The following is a 21,741-nucleotide window of genomic DNA, read 5'->3' on the forward strand; positions in this document are numbered from 1 at the left end:
CACTTAATGATACAGATGTGTGCTTGATGTAACCCTTCCTTTTCTCTCACTTAATGATACAGATGTGTGCTTGATGTAACCCTTCCTTTTCTCTCACTTAATGATGCAGATGTGTGCTTGATGTAACCCTTCCTTTTCTCTCACTTAATGATACAGATGTGTGCTTGATGTAACCCTTCCTTTTCTCTCACTTAATGATACAGATGTGTGCTTGATGTAACCCTTCCTTTTCTCTCACTTAATGATACAGATGTGTGCTTGATGTAACCTTTCCTTTTCCCTTCTTCATGGTGCAGACGTACCCTTGATGTAACCTTTCCTTCTCTCATGGATGGGCATATTTCCAATATAATTTTTTCTTGTATCTCCCTTATGCGATGGATGTATCCTTTATGTAATCTATCCTTTTTTCCTATTAGGCACCTGGACAGAGCGTTTCAGCATTAACCCAGTCTCGGGAGAGCTGCGCACAGCTACAGTGCTACACCGAAATGAGAGGGCTGAATACACGTTTACCGTGAAAGCCAATGACAAAGGAATGCCATCGAAGAGCACATCAACGTTTGTCCGGATTCAGGTACTGAATTGTGGTAAAGATGACTGGAGAAAAGAGGGGTTCACTTATGAGAGAAATAGTTCCTTTGTGGAGGGAGGAGCAGCTTAAGAAGGGATGGCGATGACTGAGGTGGGGGAAATCTGCTGGAAGGGATAAAGATGAATGAGGAGGTGAAACTGTAGGAAGGGGCAAAGATAGCTATGGAGGACGAGGAACTGTTGAAAGGTTCAGAGATTGCTGGTGGTGGGGAGTGGAGCTGATTATTTCTGATGATTGGAGAGAAAGAGCAGCTATAACGAAGTTCAGAGAAGGCCAAGGATGAAGAGGGTTTTTTGGAAGGGCCATGTCTGGCTGGGGAGAAGGAGGATCTATGGGGGGCGCAGAGGTGGCTGGGAGAGTGGAGGTGATTGCATTTTGAGTATTGTGTAGCATTCTGGTTGCCCCATAGCAGAACAACATATAAGATAAAAGGGATGAGAGACTGTATAGATTAGGGCTCCTCAGCTTGGAGAAGAGATGGCTGAGAGGGGATATGACATAAGTTTATAAAATCATGAGGGGGTATAACAGGTAAATAAAGGATGGTTAGTTCCATGGAGTATCCCCTTATTTAAAAAAAAATGAAAATAAGGAGATACTCTGTGAAACTAGCAACCAGCAGATTTAAAACAAATATTATAAAGTACTTCTAACACACAATCAAGCAGTGGAATCTGTTTCCAGAGGATTTGATCAAGGCAAAGAGCATAGCAGGGTTTTAAAGAGGTTTGGACAAGTTGCTGGAGGAAAAGTCTATAAAACATTATTAGCCATATAGACTAGAATAAGCTATTGCTATCCCTGGGAGTGAATAAAAAGAAATAAATCTACTTTGGGATCAGATGCTTGTGTCCAGAATTTATTTATTTATTTTTTAATTTTTATATACCGACTTTCTTGTATAATATACAAATCATACCGGTTTACATTGGCCTCTGTTGGCACAGGATGTGACCATGGTCTGACCCAACATGACATTTCTTGTGTTTTTATAACTTGTTAACTGTTGTGAGTTACAAAAGCACGATCCCTCTTGCCGTGGCGTAACTGATGCAACCTAGGGGGCCGAACTCTAAGCTCAGCGCCAACAGTGGTCCAGAAGACTGTAACTACGCATAGAGCTGAAGGACAGGCTAGGCTGTCGATGAACAAAGGCCAATGCAGGCTAAAGACAAAGGCAGAACTGAAGACTGTGGCTGAGGCTGAAGATGAAGACTGAAGAATGTGGCTGAGGCTGAAGATGAAGACTGAAGAATGTGGCTGAGGCTGAAGATGAAGACTGAAGACTGTGGCTGAGGCTGAAGATGAAGACTGAAGAATGTGGCTGAGGCTGAAGATGAAGACTGAAGAATGTGGCTGAGGCTGAAGATGAAGTGGACTTGGATGAAGACCTGTTTGCTGACTTGGGACCTGTTTGCTGAGGTGGTGAAGGAACATCAGAAGAGCCCGTTTTATAGGGTAAGAGTAGTGACATCATCCAAGGGCTCTACAGGCTTTTCCTGCCACAGGCTCTTGAAAGGAGCTGGCTTTGGGCACGTGCATGCCTAGCGGAAAGTCTGACAGTGGTGCTCCCAGCAGCATCCTGCCACGTTGTATTGCTTGCCGGTGTCCTGCCACGGCAAGGCCCACCAGCCTTGAAGTAAGACGTACAGCTGCTCGGGGAGCCATTCCATAATCGGCAATCATAACAATATCCCCTCCTTTAAGCCCCCTCCTCCCCAAGCTTCCTGTCTTCGGCATCTGGGCAGATGTCAAAGGAACATCTATACTATTGGGGAACTTGGGCTTTCATCAGGACATCCAGGAATTCTTTGGTTTCGAGGCTGAATTTAAAGAACATCTTCTGATTGATCCTGTTCAGAAGAACATAAGAACATAAGAAATTGAAATACTGGATCAGACCAAGGGTCCATCAAGCCCAGCATCTTCTTTCCAGCGGTGGCCAAGCCAGGCTGCAAATACCTAGTAAGTACCAAAAAACTAAGTAGATCCATGCTACTGATGCCAGTAATAGTAGTGGCTATTCTCTTAAACAGTTTGATTAATAGCAGTTAATAGACCTCTCCTCCAGGAACTTATCCAAACCTTTTTTAAACCCAGCTATACTAACGGCAGTAACCACATCCACTGGCAACAAATTCCAGAGCTTTATTGGGCGTTGAGTAAAAAAGAATTTCTCTGATTATTACTTGTTAACTTCAGAGAGTGCCCCCTAGTCTTTCTATTATCTGAAAGAGTAAAAACCGATTCACATCTACCCGTTCTAGACCTCTCATGATCTTAAACACCTCTATCATATCCCCCCTCAGCCGTCTCTTCTCCAAGCTGAAAAGTCCTAACCTCTTCAGCCTTTCCTCATAAGGGAGCTGTTCCATTCCCCTTATCATTTTGATTTATTTATTTATTTATTTATTTATTTGTTGACAAGCCGTTAAGCCCGTTAAAACAGGCTACATCCCTCTGTCTCTCACCTCCCCCTCATTCTCTCTCCCCTCACTCTTCACCACCCCCTACCTCCCTCCCTCTCACCCACTCCTCCCTCTCCTCTCACTCAGTCCCTCCCTCCCACTCAGTCTCACTCACTCCCTCCCCCCTCTCTCCCTCCCTCTCACTCACACTCAGTCCCACTCACTCTCCCTCAGTTCCACTCCCTCCCCCTCAGTCTCACTCACTCCCTCCCCCCTCTCTCCCTCCCTCTCACTCACACTCAGTCCCACTCACTCTCCCTCAGTCCCACTCCCTCCCCCCTCCCCCTCAGTCCCACTCCCTCCCCCCTCCCCCTCTCTCTCAGTCCCACTCCCTCCCTCCCTCTCTCTCTCAGTCCCACTCCCTCCCTCTCTGTCCCACTCCCTCCCTCCCTCTCTCTCCCCTCTCCCTCTCTCTCCCCCCCCCTCACTCAGTCCCCCCTCTCACTCTCTCTCCCCCCCTCACTCAGTCCCCCCTCTCACTCAGTCCCACTCCCTCCCTCCCTCTCACTCAGTCCCACTCCCTCCCTCTCACTCAGTCCCACTCCCTCTCTCTCCTCCCCTCTCACTCAGTCCCTCCCTCTCTCTGTCAGTCCCTCCCTCTCTCTCTCCTCCCTCGCCGCCGCCGCTGCCACCGCCGCTGCCATCCGACGCCGCCGCTGCTGCCACTCAATGCCACCGCCGCTGCCTCCCACCGCCGCTGCCACTGGACGCCGCTGCCACTGGACGCCGCCATTTTTATTCTTTTTTTCTGGCTCAGACCGACGTGCTCGCCCGCACGTCGGTCATCCTTCGTTTATTAGGTAGGATTTTTATATACCATCATTCGGTGAAGCCATCACAACGGTTTACAAGAAATAAAAGGTATTTTCTTAACAATTGTGAATTAAGGGTATAACAGGATACATATTATAAACGTGAAGTTAATCTTTTATAGTCCAGAATGAAATAATATTTGAATGAGAAGGGTTTGCTTGGTGCTGGGATAAGCACAGAGGATCCTTAGCTGTGAGGGAGTGAGGGGTAAAGCCCGGGATAAGCACAGAGGATCCTTAGCTCCCTCACAGCTAAGGATCCTCTGTGCTTATCCCAGGCTTTACCTCTCACTCCCTCACAGCTAAGGATCCTCTGTGCTTATCCCAGGCTTTACCCCTCACTCCCTCACAGCTAAGGATCCTCTGTGCTTATCCCAGGCTTTACCTCTCACTCCCCCACAGCTAAGGATCCTCTGTGCTTATCCCAGGCTTTACCTCTCACTCCCCTCACAGCTAAGGATCATCTGTGCTTATCCCAGGCTTTACCTCTCACTCCCTCACAGCTAAGGATCCTCTGTGCTTATCCCAGGCTTTACCCCTCACTCCCCTCACAGCTAAGGATCCTCTGTGCTTATCCCAGGCTTTACCCTCTCACTCCCTCACAGCTAAGGATCCTCTGTGCTTATCCCAGGCTTTACCCCTCACTCCCTCACAGCTAAGGATCCTCTGTGCTTATCCCAGGCTTTACCCCTCACTCCCTCACAGCTAAGGATCCTCCGTGCTTATCCCAGGCTTTATCCCTCACTCCCCCACAGCTAAGGATCCTCTGTGCTTATCCCGGGCTTTACCCCTCACTCCCCCACAGCTAAGGATCCTCTGTGCTTATCCCGGGCTTTACCTCTCACTCCCTCACAGCTAAGGATCCTCTGTGCTTATCCCAGGCTTTATCCTCTCACTCCCTCACAGCTAAGGATCCTCGTGCTTATCCCAGGCTTTACCCCTCACTCCCTCACAGCTAAGGATCCTCTGTGCTTATCCCAGGCTTTACCTCCCACTCCCCTCACAGCTAAGGATCCTCTGTGCTTATCCCAGGCTTTACCCCTCACTCCCTCACAGCTAAGGATCCTCTGTGCTTATCCCAGGGCTTTACCCCTCACTCCCCACAGCTAAGGATCCTCTGTGCTTATCCCAGGCTTTACCTCTCACTCCCTCACAGCTAAGGATCCTCTGTGCTTATCCCAGGCTTTACCTCTCACTCCCTCACAGCTAAGGATCCTCTGTGCTTATCCCAGGCTTTACCCCTCACTCCCTCACAGCTAAGGATCCTCTGTGCTTATCCCAGGCTTTACCTCTCACTCCCTCACAGCTAAGGATCCTCTGTGCTTATCCCAGGCTTTACCCCTCACTCCCTCACAGCTAAGGATCCTCTGTGCTTATCCCAGGCTTTACCCCTCACTCCCCCACAGCTAAGGATCCTCTGTGCTTATCCCAGGCTTTACCCCTCACTCCCTCACAGCTAAGGATCCTCTGTGCTTATCCCAGGCTTTACCCTCTCACTCCCCCACAGCTAAGGATCCTCTGTGCTTATCCCAGGCTTTACCTCTCACTCCCCCACAGCTAAGGATCCTCTGTGCTTATCCCAGGCTTTACCTCTCACTCCCCCACAGCTAAGGATCCTCTGTGCTTATCCCAGGCTTTACCCCTCACTCCCTCACAGCTAAGGATCCTCTGTGCTTATCCCAGGCTTTACCTCTCACTCCCTCACAGCTAAGGATCCTCTGTGCTTATCCCAGGCTTTACCCCTCACTCCCCCACAGCTAAGGATCCTCTGTGCTTATCCCAGGCTTTACCCCTCACTCCCTCACAGCTAAGGATCCTCTGTGCTTATCCCAGGCTTTCCCCTCTCACTCCCTCACAGCTAAGGATCCTCTGTGCTTATCCCAGGCTTTACCCCTCACTCCCTCACAGCTAAGGATCCTCTGTGCTTATCCCAGGCTTTACCTCTCACTCCCTCACAGCTAAGGATCCTCTGTGCTTATCCCAGGCTTTACCCTCACTCCCTCACAGCTAAGGATCCTCTGTGCTTATCCCAGGCTTTACCTCTCACTCCCTCACAGCTAAGGATCCTCTGTGCTTATCCCAGGCTTTCCCTCTCACTCCCTCACAGCTAAGGATCCTCTGTGCTTATCCCAGGCTTTACCCCTCACTCCCTCACAGCTAAGGATCCTCTGTGCTTATCCCAGGCTTTACCCCTCACTCCCTCACAGCTAAGGATCCTCTGTGCTTATCCCAGGCTTTACCTCTCACTCCCTCACAGCTAAGGATCCTCTGTGCTTATCCCAGGCTTTACCCCTCACTCCCCCACAGCTAAGGATCCTCTGTGCTTATCCCAGGCTTTACCCCTCACTCCCTCACAGCTAAGGATCCTCTGTGCTTATCCCAGGCTTTACCCCTCACTCCCCCACAGCTAAGGATCCTCTGTGCTTATCCCAGGCTTTACCCCTCACTCCCTCACAGCTAAGGATCCTCTGTGCTTATCCCAGGCTTTACCTCTCACTCCCTCACAGCTAAGGATCCTCTGTGCTTATCCCAGGCTTTACCTCTCACTCCCCCACAGCTAAGGATCCTCTGTGCTTATCCCAGGCTTTACCCCTCACTCCCCTCACAGCTAAGGATCCTCTGTGCTTATCCCAGGCTTTACCTCTCACTCCCCCACAGCTAAGGATCCTCTGTGCTTATCCCAGGCTTTACCTCTCACTCCCTCACAGCTAAGGATCCTCTGTGCTTATCCCAGGCTTTACCTCTCACTCCCCCACAGCTAAGGATCCTCTGTGCTTATCCCAGGCTTTACCCCTCACTCCCTCACAGCTAAGGATCCTCTGTGCTTATCCCAGGCTTTACCCTCTCACTCCCTCACAGCTAAGGATCCTCTGTGCTTATCCCAGGCTTTACCCCTCACTCCCTCACAGCTAAGGATCCTCTGTGCTTATCCCAGGCTTTACCCTCACTCCCCCACAGCTAAGGATCCTCTGTGCTTATCCCAGGCTTTACCTCTCACTCCCTCACAGCTAAGGATCCTCTGTGCTTATCCCAGGCTTTACCCCTCACTCCCTCACAGCTAAGGATCCTCTGTGCTTATCCCAGGCTTTACCCCTCACTCCCTCACAGCTAAGGATCCTCTGTGCTTATCCCAGGCTTTACCCTCTCACTCCCCTCACAGCTAAGGATCCTCTGTGCTTATCCCAGGCTTTACCTCTCACTCCCCCACAGCTAAGGATCCTCTGTGCTTATCCCAGGCTTTACCTCTCACTCCCCCACAGCTAAGGATCCTCTGTGCTTATCCCAGGCTTTACCCTCTCACTCCCCACAGCTAAGGATCCTCTGTGCTTATCCCAGGCTTTACCCCTCACTCCCCCACAGCTAAGGATCCTCTGTGCTTATCCCAGGCTTTACCCCTCACTCCCTCACAGCTAAGGATCCTCTGTGCTTATCCCAGGCTTTACCTCTCACTCACCTCACACCTAAGGATCCTCTGTGCTTATCCCAGGCTTTACCCCTCACTCCCTCACAGCTAAGGATCCTCTGTGCTTATCCCAGGCTTTACCCCTCACTCCCTCACAGCTAAGGATCCTCTGTGCTTATCCCAGGCTTTACCCCTCACTCCCTCACAGCTAAGGATCCTCTGTGCTTATCCCAGGCTTTACCCCTCACTCCCTCACAGCTAAGGATCCTCTGTGCTTATCCCAGGCTTTACCCCTCACTCCCTCACAGCTAAGGATCCTCTGTGCTTATCCCAGGCTTTACCTCTCACTCCCTCACAGCTAAGGATCCTCTGTGCTTATCCCAGGCTTTACCTCTCACTCCCTCACAGCTAAGGATCCTCTGTGCTTATCCCAGGCTTTACCCCTCACTCCCCTCACAGCTAAGGATCCTCTGTGCTTATCCCAGGCTTTACCTCTCACTCCCTCACAGCTAAGGATCCTCTGTGCTTATCCCAGGCTTTACCCCTCACTCCCTCACAGCTAAGGATCCTCTGTGCTTATCCCAGGCTTTACCCCTCACTCCCCCACAGCTAAGGATCCTCTGTGCTTATCCCAGGCTTTACCCCTCACTCCCTCACAGCTAAGGATCCTCTGTGCTTATCCCAGGCTTTACCTATCCCCTTGCTTTCTGTCTTTCACCCTGACACAGTAATTTTAAGGTTTATTTTTTCTTTTATCAGGTGCTGCCCTCATCTCGAGTGCTGCCCAAACTGGACTCCACCTCCTTGACCCTGCACGCCATGGAAGGTCTGAGGCCGGGCTCTGTGATTGGCTGTGTGGCGTCTCCGGACCTCTCTGCCCGGTTCAAGGCCCAGCTGACGTACGCTCTGGTGGGCGGCACCGGCTCCGATGGCAGGTTTGCAGTTGACAGCCAGAATGGGAACATCTACCTTGCGGGAGAGCTGGATTATGAGTCCGGGTCTCATTATACGCTGCAGGTCAGCGTGGAGGACGCGTCCAGGGGCTACCTGATGAGTCACCTGGTCATGGTGGACATTCACGTCGAGGACTGTAATGAGCACCCCCCTGGCTTCCCCGAGGATCCCGTCACCGTTGTGGTGTCTGAGAGCGCAGACGTCGGCTCCTCCGTCTTCACCTTCCAGGCCCTGGATAAGGACGGGAGCGGCCCCAACAGTGATGTGCAGTACCTGCTGCTCCAGCAGGCCCCCCCCGACGCACACTTCAGCCTGCACCCCCGCAGCGGTGTGCTGAGCGTGGCCCGCAGGCTGGACCGGGAGTCCACCTCCTCCTTCCTCCTGGTGGTGCAGGCCACGGACCAGGCCCTTAATGTCAGCCAGCGCAAGTCCTCAGCTGTGACTGCCCGGGTCTTTGTCACGGATGAGAACGACAATGCCCCAGTCTTTCTCTCGCCCTCTTTGGTGAGCGTGATGGAGGACCAGCCCACGGGCTTTGTGGTCCTCTACGTTATTGCGCAGGACGGTGACCTGGGAGAGAACGGCAGAGTCGGCTACCAGATCCGGGCCGGAAATGCGGACGCCAAGTTCCACCTCAACCCCAGCACAGGTGAGAGATCTGCGGGTCCTCGGTGGCTGGCGTGGGAAAGGGGCAAGCATTCTGCTGTCACAGCTTGCCCAGGGCTAGCAGTCTAACGGCCGTCTGTGAAGTGAAGGGCTCTGCGCTGGTTTTATGACTTCTGCTTTTCCCATTTGGTTTTAATTTCTCTCCGTGCTCTGCAGCTTCATATTACCAGTGGAAAACTTGCACGTGAGCCAAGTCTTGTGCAGGGAAACCTTGTTTTTCTTTCCCTTGCTTAGCATGTGGGATGAGAACAGGAGACTGAGAGTGAGGGAGGAGAGATGTCTGAGCTGGGGAAGTGGTGAGGTGCGGGCAGGGGAGGAAGGGAGGAGTTGAGTTAAAGTGAAATCAAGATAAGATTGGAGGGAAGAGAGGAGAGGGGACCTGGGACCCTGCTGCTGTGCTTGATTTATGGGTCTCGGGGTGGGGGGAGATCCTGTTTGGGTTCTCACATTTTCTTTCATGTTTCTGATGCTTTCTGCTTAAGGCTCCTTAGCCATTGTGAAGCCACTGAACAGAGAAGAGAAAGAACATTACAACCTCACAGTCGAAGCCACAGACCATGGCATTCCTCGCCGGACATCCAAACAATCCCTCTCCATCCTGGTCATTGATGTGAATGATGAGGCTCCGACCTTTGAGAAGGCTGAGTATGAGGCTACTGTACCGGAAAACCAAGATGCTGGAGTCACTGTGCTGAAGCTGTCGGCAATAGACGGGGACCTAGGTAAGCTTGATCTTATGTTTACTGCACGAAGCATATACTGTGGGTAAGCTTGGTGGTGGGTTTGAATAAGGAGTGCATATTCTGGGTGAGCTTGATGATGTGTCTGGATACTGAGTGCATACTCCAGGTAAGCAGTGGCTTTTGATAATGAGTATATGCTGAGGGTAAGCTTGGCAATGGGTCCTTATCCAAACCAAACACCACGATTGCCTAGAGCAAGTACCTTATCTAAACCCACCACCAAGCTTATCTATATTCGGTAACCATTATCTGGGCCCACCGCCAAGCTTACCTAGCACATATGTTCCTTATCTAAACCCACCACCAAGCTTATCTATATTCTGTAACCATTATCTAAACCCACCGCCAAGCTTACCTAGCGCATATGTTCCTTATCTAAACCCACCACCAAGCTTATCTATATTCGGTAACCATTATCTGGGCCCACCGCCAAGCTTACCTAGAGCATACGGTTATTATCTAAACCCACCACCAAGCTTATCTATATTCGGTAACCATTATCTGGGCCCACCGCCAAGCTTACCTAGAGCATACGGTTATTATCTAAACCCACCACCAAGCTTATCTATATTCGGTAACCATTATCTGGGCCCACAGACATTCAGGTAAAATTGATAGTTGGGACTTTGGTAAAACAAATTGGAAGAGGGAAAGTGAGTTTGTTAAGTATATAGATGGTTTGGATAAGATAGGAAGGGAATTTGAATTGGGGTGCTATATATATTATTTTATAAATAATAATATTTATAATATGTAATATTATAAATAAAATAAAAATAAAAATAAAAAATAAAAATGTAATATTTATAATATATAATAAATATATGATAAATTATAAATAATAATATTTATAATTTATAATATGATATATTATAAATAATATATCATATATTATTTATATGTAGTTAATTTCTCTCTGTCTACTTCCTGGCTACTTTAGCCCCCAAGTTCAATCCCCCTGTTATATGTAACTTTGCTTGTTTCGGCCTTCTTGTTTGGTTACACTTGTTAATCCCCCATGTAAACCGGCCTGATATGAATCCCATTCATGAAGTCCGGTATAGTAATATATTAAATAAATAAATATAACCCCTTTTCTGCTGGCTAGCAAGGTTTAGGGGTTCACTTAGGAGTGCTGGCACTAAGTTGTGACCCAAACTGTGGTATTCTGTCCTGATAGGAGAAAAGTTATCTTTCAAGGCCTTTAGGCTGTTAGATCTTCTGACACCTTCCAGGAAGAATAACCGATGGCCACAAAATCTGGTGGTGGTCAAAAACAAATCTTTTCCTGGAATAACTGATTCAGGTAGATAAAATCAGTAGCGTGCACATTAAAGAACAGTTCATAGAAACATAGAAATGACAGCAGAAGAAGACCAATGGCCCATCCAGTCTGCCCAGCAAGCTTCCATACTTTTTTTTCTCTCTCTCTCATACTTATCTGCTACTCTTTTTGGTTCTATTTCCCTTCTACCCCCGCCATTAATGTAACCTTTTGGTTCTATTTTCCTTCCACCCCCGCCATTAATGTAGAGAGCAGTGCTTGACTGCTTCTAAGTGAAGTATCCAGCTTAATTAGTTAGGGGTAGTAACCGCCGCAATAAGCAAGTTACTCCCACGCATATTTGTTTACCCAGCCTATGCAATTCAGTCCTTGTTGGTTGTTATATGAATATAAATCCACTTTTCTTCATTTCCCCTGCCGTTGAAGCAGAGAGCTTCTCTGGATATGTATTGAAAGTGAAGTATCAATATCTTATAGCAAGATATCTAAATTACAAATCACACAAATAATCTCTAAGTTAAAACCTGCAAATCACCCTCTCGACCCCATCCCAGCAAGCTCCTTAAAACCAAAAACATAGCACGATCACTCCAACAATCCCATCCTTTATCAGTCAATCTTTGGTTGAAGGTCTAGTCCCAGACGGGGCGAAACAAACAGTGATAAAACCTATACTAAAAAACAAATCTAGCTGTATTGATATCTGGGATAATTATAGACCTATATCCATCCTGACCTTTCTATCCAAAATTCTTGAAAAAACCGTATTATCACAACTAAAAGACTATCTAGATGACCACCACATTTTACATCAAAAACAATTTGGCTTCCAAAAAAATCGCTCCACTGAGACTTTACTCGTATCCTTAACGGACCACATTTTGTGGGGATTTAATAATGATGAATCTTATATCCTGCTGCTAATCTACCTCTCCTCTGCCTTCGACACAGTTCCTTCTATGCCATCAGCTGAGAAAAATCGGAATTGATAGCATTGTAATGAAGTGGTTCACCTCCTTATCAAAAAGGACATTCCAAGTCAAACTGGGCAACCATATTTCAGACACCTTCCCGATTGATGCTGGTGTCCCCCAGGGTTCAGCACTTTTCGCAACTCTATTCAACATCTACATGCATCCACTATGCAAATTATCTGATCTAAGAATCCCTTCTTCCTATGTGCCAGACATTCAGTTCTACATACCATGCATCATTCCCGTTGAAACACAGTACAGACGCTGGCATCATGCATGAAGGCTATTCAACATGAATTATCCAATCTCAAACTATCTCTAAACACAAAAAATCTGAAATCATCTTGTTAAGAAGAAATCCTTCAATAACATCTCTGCAGACTTTTGACCTGGGTAACTTCAGCAGTACACCCTCAGACCAAGTGCAGGTCTTAGGAGTACAAATTGACAAGAACCTAACCATAGAAAAACACATAAACAATCAAATCAGGCAATGCTAAACTACAACTACTACATTGACTGAAACCTTTGCTAACTCATGAAGATTTCCGTACAGTTCTACAAACCCTCATTTTTTCAAACCTAGACTACTGCAACTACTCCTACTTGGAGCATCTAAAGGTCATTAAAAAAACTACAGCTACTACAGAATGCTGCAGCGAGACTCCTAACGGGATCCAAGAAATGTGATCACATCTTGCAATCACTGATGGCTCTGCACTGGCTCTGCACTGGCTACTGATACAATCCTAATTACTAGCAGCGCACTGTTAACCCGCATTTGGACGCGCGTTTTTGACGTGCTAGCTTTACCCCTTATTCAGTAAGGGGTAATAGCGCATCGAAAATGCGCGTCCAACCCCCACGAAACTAATAGCCCCCGCAACATGCAAATGCATGTTGATGGCCCTATTAGGTATTCCCATGCAATTTAGTAAGTAAAATGTGCAGCCAAGCCGCACATTTTACTTTCAGAAATTAACGCCTGCCCAAAGGGTGGCGTTCATTTCTGCCGGCGCCGGGGAAGTGCACAGAAAAGCTCAATTATGCCGGCGTCCGTTTTCCGAATCCATAGCTGTCAGCGGGCTCGAGAACCGACACCGGCAAAATTGAGTGTCGGCTGTCAAACCTGTTGACAGCCACCGCTCCTGTCAAAAAAGAGACGCCAGAGACGCGCTAGTATCCCTAGCACCCTCCTTTTACCGCGGGCCCTAATTTGCATAGGCCACCCTCCTGAATCGCACGCCCAGGAGAGTGGCCTGTACGCTCGCCCGCTCTCCCATGCGTTTTTCTGAATCGGCCTGAAAGCATTTAACATTAATACATTCCTCCCTCCATTCTGACAACACTGGCCTGGTAGAGGTGGCATTACAATCATACATGCCACAGAGGTCACTGAGATCTCATAATAAAGGATTACTAGTTGTGCCACCATTACAGAATACACACCTGACAAAAATAAGAGACCATAGGTTCTCCATTGCAGGCGCTACGCTTTGGAACGCTCTACCTGAATCTCTACACCTGAGCACTGAAACTAAGAAATTCAAATGTGACCTCAAAACGTAGTTATTTCAAAATGCCTTGATCTTCCTGAAATCTTCACCTTTCTCTACACGGACATTCTCAGTATTAATTGAATTACAGATCTTATCACCCCCTATCTTTCTAACATCTATATCTGATACACCCTCTCTCAATGCCCCCTCTCTATATCCCCTTCTCTCAATCCTCTCCCCTATATCCCATTTGCACCTCTTAACTCCTGTTCCCTCATCCCTGAATATCTCTCCTTCCATGACCGCCTTAAGCAATGTACATGTCTATTGCTAAATGTATGATATATGAACACTTTGAATTGCTGTAATTGGCTGCTTATATTTGTGTCATAATGTAAACCATGATGCTCTTCACTTGGAATGACGGTATATAAAATGGCTAAATAAATAAATAGCAAAACAAAAGTCCAAAAAGTTTAACTCACATGAAAGTGTTTTCTTCCTCCACCACCCATTAGCTCTTAGGCACTCTTTGGAGATGAGATCCTCACAGGGCTCTCCCTTTATGGAATCTGCTCCTTGGCGCGCAGATCTCAGTAGCTGAACAGATGAGCTTATGCTGATTCTTCCAAACGTGCAACCCTGAAAGTAGATCTCCCAGTCTGGCAGTCCTTAATCCTGACTCCAATCAGAAACCCACTTTGCAAACTGTAAGACAAATCTTCAGTGACGTGCGAGGAGTATGGGTCTTAGCTCCCTTTCCACTACTCTTCGCCTCTTTATTTTCTGATTCTCAAGATCATTCTTGGATTCCGACAAATCTCTCTCCTCCTAGAAGCCCGAGGACTTGACTTTGAGCCTCAAGTACCTTCCCAGGATGGAAGACTTGAAACTGGGCTCATGAGTTTTGTGAAAAGCACCTCTCACAGGGAACACTTTACACTCCTACTCTGTCTGACCTCATATGTTTAGCATCTGTGAAATTCCCATGTATAGAGTAAAAGGCACTTACATATATGATGGGCCTACAGGTCAGGTAAACTACAAAGGGTGAAAAGTATTCTGGGAGAGGTCTTTATAAATTGGTAAGTGGAACTAGGGTGGGAAGTAAGAGTAAACTGAGCAGGAAGAATAGGTTAGCTGGTGAGGAATTAAAAGATGTAAGTTTCAGAGGGGCTTATTGGTAGGGTGTGTGAGGTGTCGGAAGGATGGGCTGGGTATATGAGCAAGTGCTGTGTATGGGCTGGATTGAGTGGGTGGTCATGGGAAGGCTGTGTGAGGAAGGTGTCGGAAGGATGGGCTGGGTATATGAGCACGTGCTGTGTATGGGCTGGATTGAGTGGGTGGTCATGGGAAGGCTGTGTGAGGAAGGTGTCGGAAGGATGGGCTGGGTATATGAGCAAGTGCTGTGTATGGGCTGGATTGAGTGGGTGGTCATGGGAAGGCTGTGTGAGGAAGGTGTCGGAAGGATGGGCTGGGTATATGAGCAAGTGCTGTGTATGGGCTGGATTGAGTGGGTGGTCATGGGAAGGCTGTGTGAGGAAGGTGTCGGAAGGATGGGCTGGGTATATGAGCACGTGCTGTGTATGGGCAGGATTGAGTGGGTGGTCATGGGAAGGCTGTGTGAGGAAGGTGTCAGAAGGATGGGCTGGGTATATGAGCAAGTGCTGTGCATGGGCTGGATTGAGTGGGTGGTCATGGGTAGGCTGTGTGAGGAAGGTGTCGGAAGAATGGGCTGGGTATATGAGCAAGTGCTGTGTATGGGCTGGATTGAGTGGGTGGTCATGGGTAGGCTGTGTAAGGAAGGAGCTTATTGGTATGAAGTGTGAGGGGAAGGTCTGGGTAGGAAATGTGACGGGAGAGATGTGCGTAGGCTGGGCAGAGGCTTATGGGTAGGATATGTAAGAAGTTACTGACTCTCGCTGGGTGATGTCTTTTCTTTGGGTAACACAGACCAACTGGTTTCTCCATCTTTTGAGTTACAGACATTCATCTTGTGATGTTTCCTTCTTCTGGGTCCCAGATGCTTAGACTATGATTTCTCCTCCCTTTGAGTCACAGATGCTCATCCTATGGTTCCTCCTCTCTCTGCATCACAGATGCTCGGGCTGTGGTGATGCCTCTGAGTCACAGCTACTTAGTGGGTACTGCCTTCTCACTCTGAGTCATAGGTGTGAGCCCTATAGTATCCTCTCCATCTGGGTCACCGATTCTCACCCTGTGGTTTCCATTTTCTTGGTTCACAGACACTCACCCTGTGGTTCCTCTTTTCTTTGGTTCACACACACTCGCTGTGTGGTTTCTCCTCTCTCTGGGTCACAGACACTCATCCTGTGGTTTCTACTCACTCTGGGACACACATTCTTGCCCAGTGGTTTCTCTTTTCACTCGCTGTGTGGTTTCTCCTCTCTCTGGGTCACAGACACTCATCCTGTGGTTTCTATTCACTCTGGGATACACATTCTTGCCCAGTGGTTTCTCTTTTCACTCGCTGTGTGGTTTCTCCTCTCTCTGGGTCACAGACCCTCATCCTGTGGTTTCTACTCACTCTGGGATACACATTCTTGCCCAGTGGTTTCTCCTCTCTCTGGATCACAGACCCTCATCCTGTGGTTTCTATTCACTCTGGGATACACATTTTTGCCCAGTGGTTTCTCTTTTCACTCGTTGTGTGGTTTCTCCTCTTTCTGAGTCACTGACTTTCACTCTGTGGTTTCTCCCGTCTGTGGGTCAGACGCTTACCCTGTGGTTTCCATTTTCTTGGTTCACAGACACTCATCCTGTGGTTTCTATTCACTCTGGGACACACATTCTTGCCCAGTGGTTTCTCTTTTCACTCGCTGAGTGGTTTCTCCTCTCTCTGGGTCACAGACCCTCATCCTGTGGTTTCTATTCACTCTGGGACACAGATTCTTGCCCAGTGGTTTCTCTTTTCACTCGCTGAGTGGTTTCTCCTCTCTCTGGATCACAGACCCTCATCCTGTGGTTTCTATTCACTCTGGGACACAGATTCTTGCCCAGTGGTTTCTCTTTTCACTCGCTGAGTGGTTTCTCCTCTCTCTGGATCACAGACCCTCATCCTGTGGTTCTATTCACTCTGGGACACACATTCTTGCCCAGTGGTTTCTCTTTTCACTCGCTGAGTGGTTTCTCCTCTCTCTGGATCACAGACCCTCATCCTGTGGTTTCTATTCACTCTGGGACACAGATTCTTGCCCAGTGGTTTCTCTTTTCACTCGCTGAGTGGTTTCTCCTCTCTCTGGATCACAGACCCTCATCCTGTGGTTTCTATTCACTCTGGGACACACATTCTTGCCCAGTGGTTTCTCTTTTCACTAGCTAAGTGGTTTCTCCTCTCTCTGGATCACAGACCCTCATCCTGTGGTTTCTATTCACTCTGGGACACAGATTCTTGCCCAGTGGTTTCTCTTTTCACTCGCTGTGTGGTTTCTCCTCTTTCTGAGTCACTGACTTTCACTCTGTGGTTTCTCCCGTCTGTGGGTCAGACGCTTACCCTGTGGTTTCCATTTTCTTGGTTCACAGACACTCATCCTGTGGTTTCTATTCACTCTGGGACACAGATTCTTGCCCAGTGGTTTCTCTTCCCTCTGAGTCTCTGACTCTTACCTTGAGGTGTCTCCTTTTGAATAACTGACTTTCGCTCTGTGGTTTCTCCTTTCTCTGGGCCACAGACACTCACTTTATCTCTCTGGGTCATAGATACATGTCCTGTGGTTTTTCCTCCCTTTCAAACACAGACACTCACCCTGTGGTTCCTCTTTTCTTTGGTTCATACACACTCGCTGTGTGGTTTCTCCTCCCTCTGGGTCACAGACACTCGCGCTGTCTCTGGGTCATAGATACGTGTCCGGTGGTTTTAACTCCCTCTCAGACACAAATGCTTGCACTGTGGTTTTGAGTCTGTGCTGTGCTTGACAATCTTTGCATATTTGCTTTCTTTTCATGTACAGGCTCTAACGGGAGAGTGACTTATGGCGTGGTGACCGAGGATGTATTCGCAGTTGATCCAATCTCTGGATTACTAACTACGACGCACTCTCTGGACAGAGAAGTTAAAGATCGGTATACCCTAACAGGTAGAGATGATGCCTGATGTGGTCTTGTACAGTTGTATGCACACATGTGCATAGTCAGAAGTGATAAGATGAACATGTACGCCTGTGACTGCAGGTACATGTCTAGACCTGTCAAATAATGAGTTACAGACCATGAGGATTATGCAGTATAACTTGTGCTAAAGATGTTATCTTGCATGGCAGTGAAAACGTATCATGCATGCTAAAATGGCAAGTAAATTACCTGCAGAGCGTGTACTCAATACTAGTAAGCACGTCAACCCTAGAAATTATAACGTACATGCTACCTGCCTCTAGGAACCCTGTGTGCTAAGCCACCCCACATAAAAGGACCAGTTAGCATAGGGGATTTCCTTTCCCTCCAAGCCCTCTATCAAGACAGTCTGCCCCCCAGGCCCCTCTGAGCACCATCCGATGGTCCCCTTATTATCACCATTACTCCTCCCCCCAGTTTTTAATTATTTATTTGTTAGCTTTATTGTTTGCTGTTCCCCTAAAGCCCAAGGTGAAGATTACAATACATACAATTTAAACATCGACCACCCTATAATTTAGAATTGCTGAAAGACAAATTAGAAGGAAAACTAACTAAATTAGACTACTCCAACTGCTGCTCCGCAGCCACAACATGGATGCAAACAACCAGTAACCTAGCAGATGAGATAAACCCAACAAAATATATTAACGTCAAAGAACCTAAACAAACAAACTCCTGGCACAATGAAAAAATAAAAGAAGTCAAAAGGGACCTAAGAAAAAAAGAAAAAGAATGGAGAAAAAATAAAACAACCGATAACCTAACCAAGTACAGAAAACACCTAGCCTACTACAAACAAATAATTCTCAATGCAAAAAAACAGTTCTATGACACTAAAATAGAGAAATATGCTAACAACCCTAGAACCTTATTTTCCATAGTAAGAGATCTCACTAATGACAAATCCGACTCCCCACAAAACCTATCAGTAAATAAATGCAATGAAATATCCAACTTTTTCAGTGAGAAAATTAAAAACCTAAAAACAAAAATTCCAGATACAACGAAACAAGAAATCAAAATGAAAAAAAGAGACGTTGAACAATGGAAGGCATTCGAGATGGTATCTGAAATGGAAATTGACTCTATGTTAAAAAAACTAAACCCCGCCCCTCATGCATATGACACAATACCAATCAATGAATAAAAAAAGTAGCCAACACAGTATTGCCAACATTAGCAAAGATAGTGAATCTCTCGTTAGGAAGGAACCATGCCAGATAATCTAAAAGGGGCAATTGTAAAACCAATTTTAAAGGAAAAAAACAGTAGGGATGTGAATCGTTTTTTGACTATTTAAAATATCGTCCGATATATTTTAAATCGTCAAAAAGAGCCGCGATACAATAACAATTCCCCCGATTTATCGTTAAAAAATCGTAAATCGGGGGAAGGGGGAGGGCGGGAAAACCGGCACACTAAAACAACCCTAAAACCCACCCCGACGCTTTAAAATAAATCCCCCACCCTCCCGAACCCCCCCAAAATGCCTTAAATTACCTGGGGACCAGAGGAAGGGTCCCGGTGTGATCTTTTACTCTCGGACCTCCGTGCGTTGTAGAAATGGCGCCGGCGCTACCTTTGACCTGTCATATGACAGGTCAAAGGTAGCACCGGCGCCATTTTGTTTATTTGTCCCCCGACGTCAGGAGCGTAGGAGATCGCTCCCGGACCCCCCGCTGGACCCCCAAGGACTTTTGGCCAGCTTGGGGGGGGCCTCCTGACCCCCACAAGACTTGCCAAAAGTCCAGCGGGGGTCCGGAACGACCTCCTGCAGTCGAATCGTGTTGCCGTACGGTCGGCGCCATTTTGCGCAAAATGGCGCCGGCCGTACGGCAACATGATTCGACTGCAGGAGGTCGTTCCGGACCCCCGCTGGACCCCCAGGGACTTTTGGCCAGCTTGGGGGGGCCTCCTGACCCCCACAAGACTTGCCAAAAGTCCAGCGGGGGTCCGGAACGACCTCCTGCAGTCGAATCGTTTTTCCGTACGGAAAATCGATTTGCGGTAGGAGATCGCTCCGGCCCTACCTTTGACCTGTCATATGACAGGTCAAAGGTAGCGCCGGCGCCATTTCTACAACGCACGGAGGTCCGAGAGTAAAGGATCACACCGGGACCCTTCCTCTGGACCCCAGGTAATTTAAGGCATTTTGGGGGGGTTCGGGAGGGTGGGGGATTTATTTTAAAGGGTCGGGGTGGGTTTTAGGGTTGTTTTAGTGTGCCGGTTTTCCTGCCCTCCCCTTCCCCTCCCCCCCCCCCCCCCCACTGGACCCCAGGTAATTTAAGGCATTTTGGGGGGTTTCGGGAGGGTGGGGGATTTATTTTAAAGGGTCGGGGTGGGTTTTAGGGATGTTTTAGTGTGCCAGTTTTCGATTTACACGATATTTAAAAAACCCAAACTGTGACGATCCGATTCCCTCCCCCTCCCAGCCGAAATCGATCGTTAAGACGATCGATCACACGATTCACATCTCTAAAAAACAGCGACCCGCTTAATCTGAGCAATTACAGACCTGTATCAAACCTATCCCTAATTGCAAAATTAATCGAAAAAACTATACAAAAGCAACTAGCAGAACACTTAGATAATAATATCTTGTGTCCATCACAACATGGCTTTAGAAAACACTATAGCACAGAAACACTACTGCTAGCGCTAACAGACAACATCATGAGAGGTTTCGACAATGGCAAATATTATATTTTAGTGATGCTGGACCTGTCAGCAGCATTTGATACTGTAAATCACGACATACTTTTAAATAGACTAGAGGAAATAGGATTAAGTAACATAACTATCAAATGGTTCAGATCATATCTAAGTAACAGATATTTCCAAGTCCAAATCAAAGACGTAATGTCAGAGAAAATACACCTACAAACAGAAGTACCACAGGGGTCAGCTCTATCCGCTACACTCTTTAACATATACCTGTTACCATTATGCCACCTACTGGCCGGTCTGGGCATAACATACTATATATACACTGATGATATACAGTTAATACTTCCCATAGATGAAACTATTGAAAAAACATTAAATATCGCTAATATGTACCTTGACATCATAAAACAATTACTAAACCAAATGGAGCTAGTAATCAACATAGAGAAAACAGAATTCCTACATTTAGAACGCAAAAAGACCGAGATCATTCAAAACACTATCACACTCAAAAACAACCATAAAATAGAACTAGTGGAGAAAGTACGGAACCTAGGAGTTATAATCGACACTGAATTAAGCTTAAAACAACATATATCCTTAAAAGTGAGAGAAGGATACACTAAACTTATGGTTCTCAGAAGACTCAAACCACTTCTAACGTCAAATAACTTTCGTTCAGTATTACAAGCATTGATTTTTGCAAGCACCGACTACTGTAATGCACTACTACTAGGCCTTCCATACACTTCACTCAGACCACTACAAATTTTACAAAACACCGCTGCAAGAATTATGACCGGAAAAAGTAAAAGACACCACATCACCGAAACCCTAGCCGAGTTACACTGGTTACCCGTTGAGCAAAGAATAAAACTCTGGAATTTGTTGCCAGAGGATGTGGTTAGTGCAGTTAGTGTAGCTGTGTTTAAAAAAGGATTGGATAAGTTCTTGGAGGAGAAGTCCATTACCTGCTATTAAGTTCACTTAGAGAATAGCCACTGCCATTAGCAATGGTTACATGGAATAGACTTAGTTTTTGGGTACTTGCCAGGTTCTTATGGCCTGGATTGGCCACTGTTGGAAACAGGATGCTGGGCTTGATGGACCCTTGGTCTAAGCAGTATGGCAACTCTACTCCTGGGGGAATTCTGTGCTACTGATATAAAAGATATAAAAAGATATAATTGCGATGGAGAAGGTACAGAGAAGGGCAACCAAAATGATAAGGGGAATGGAACAACTCCCCTATGAGGAAAGACTAAAGAGTTAGGACTTTTCAGCTTGGAGAAGAGACGACTGAGGGGGGATATGATAGAGGTGTTTAAGATCATGAGAGGTCTAGAATGGGTAGATGTCAATCGCTTATTTACTCTTTCGGATAATAGAAAGACTAGGGGGCACTCCATGAAGTTAGCATGGGGCACATTTAAAACTAATCGGAGAAAGTTCTTTTTCACTCAACGCACAATTAAACTCTGGAATTTGTTGCCAGAGGATGTGGTTAGTGCAGTTAGTGTAGCTGTGTTTAAAAAAGGATT

The 21,741-nt window shown here is 47.0% G+C and overlaps 1 protein-coding gene across 1 annotated transcript in view; it reads left to right on the forward strand.

Moving 5' to 3' along the window:
• Positions 1 to 21,741, forward strand: part of DCHS1 (dachsous cadherin-related 1) — a gene marked incomplete in the record, with an annotated part of 442,608 nt that overhangs the window by 294,517 nt on the left and 126,350 nt on the right. The window contains 4 exon segments of the mRNA XM_029601883.1: positions 420 to 577; positions 8,038 to 8,881; positions 9,381 to 9,620; positions 17,371 to 17,496. Coding sequence (XP_029457743.1) covers positions 420 to 577; positions 8,038 to 8,881; positions 9,381 to 9,620; positions 17,371 to 17,496 — 1,368 coding nt within the window.

The sequence above is a fragment of the Rhinatrema bivittatum genome, chromosome 5 (genome assembly GCF_901001135.1).
Source record: "Rhinatrema bivittatum chromosome 5, aRhiBiv1.1, whole genome shotgun sequence".
NCBI classification, from domain to species: domain Eukaryota; kingdom Metazoa; phylum Chordata; class Amphibia; order Gymnophiona; family Rhinatrematidae; genus Rhinatrema; species Rhinatrema bivittatum.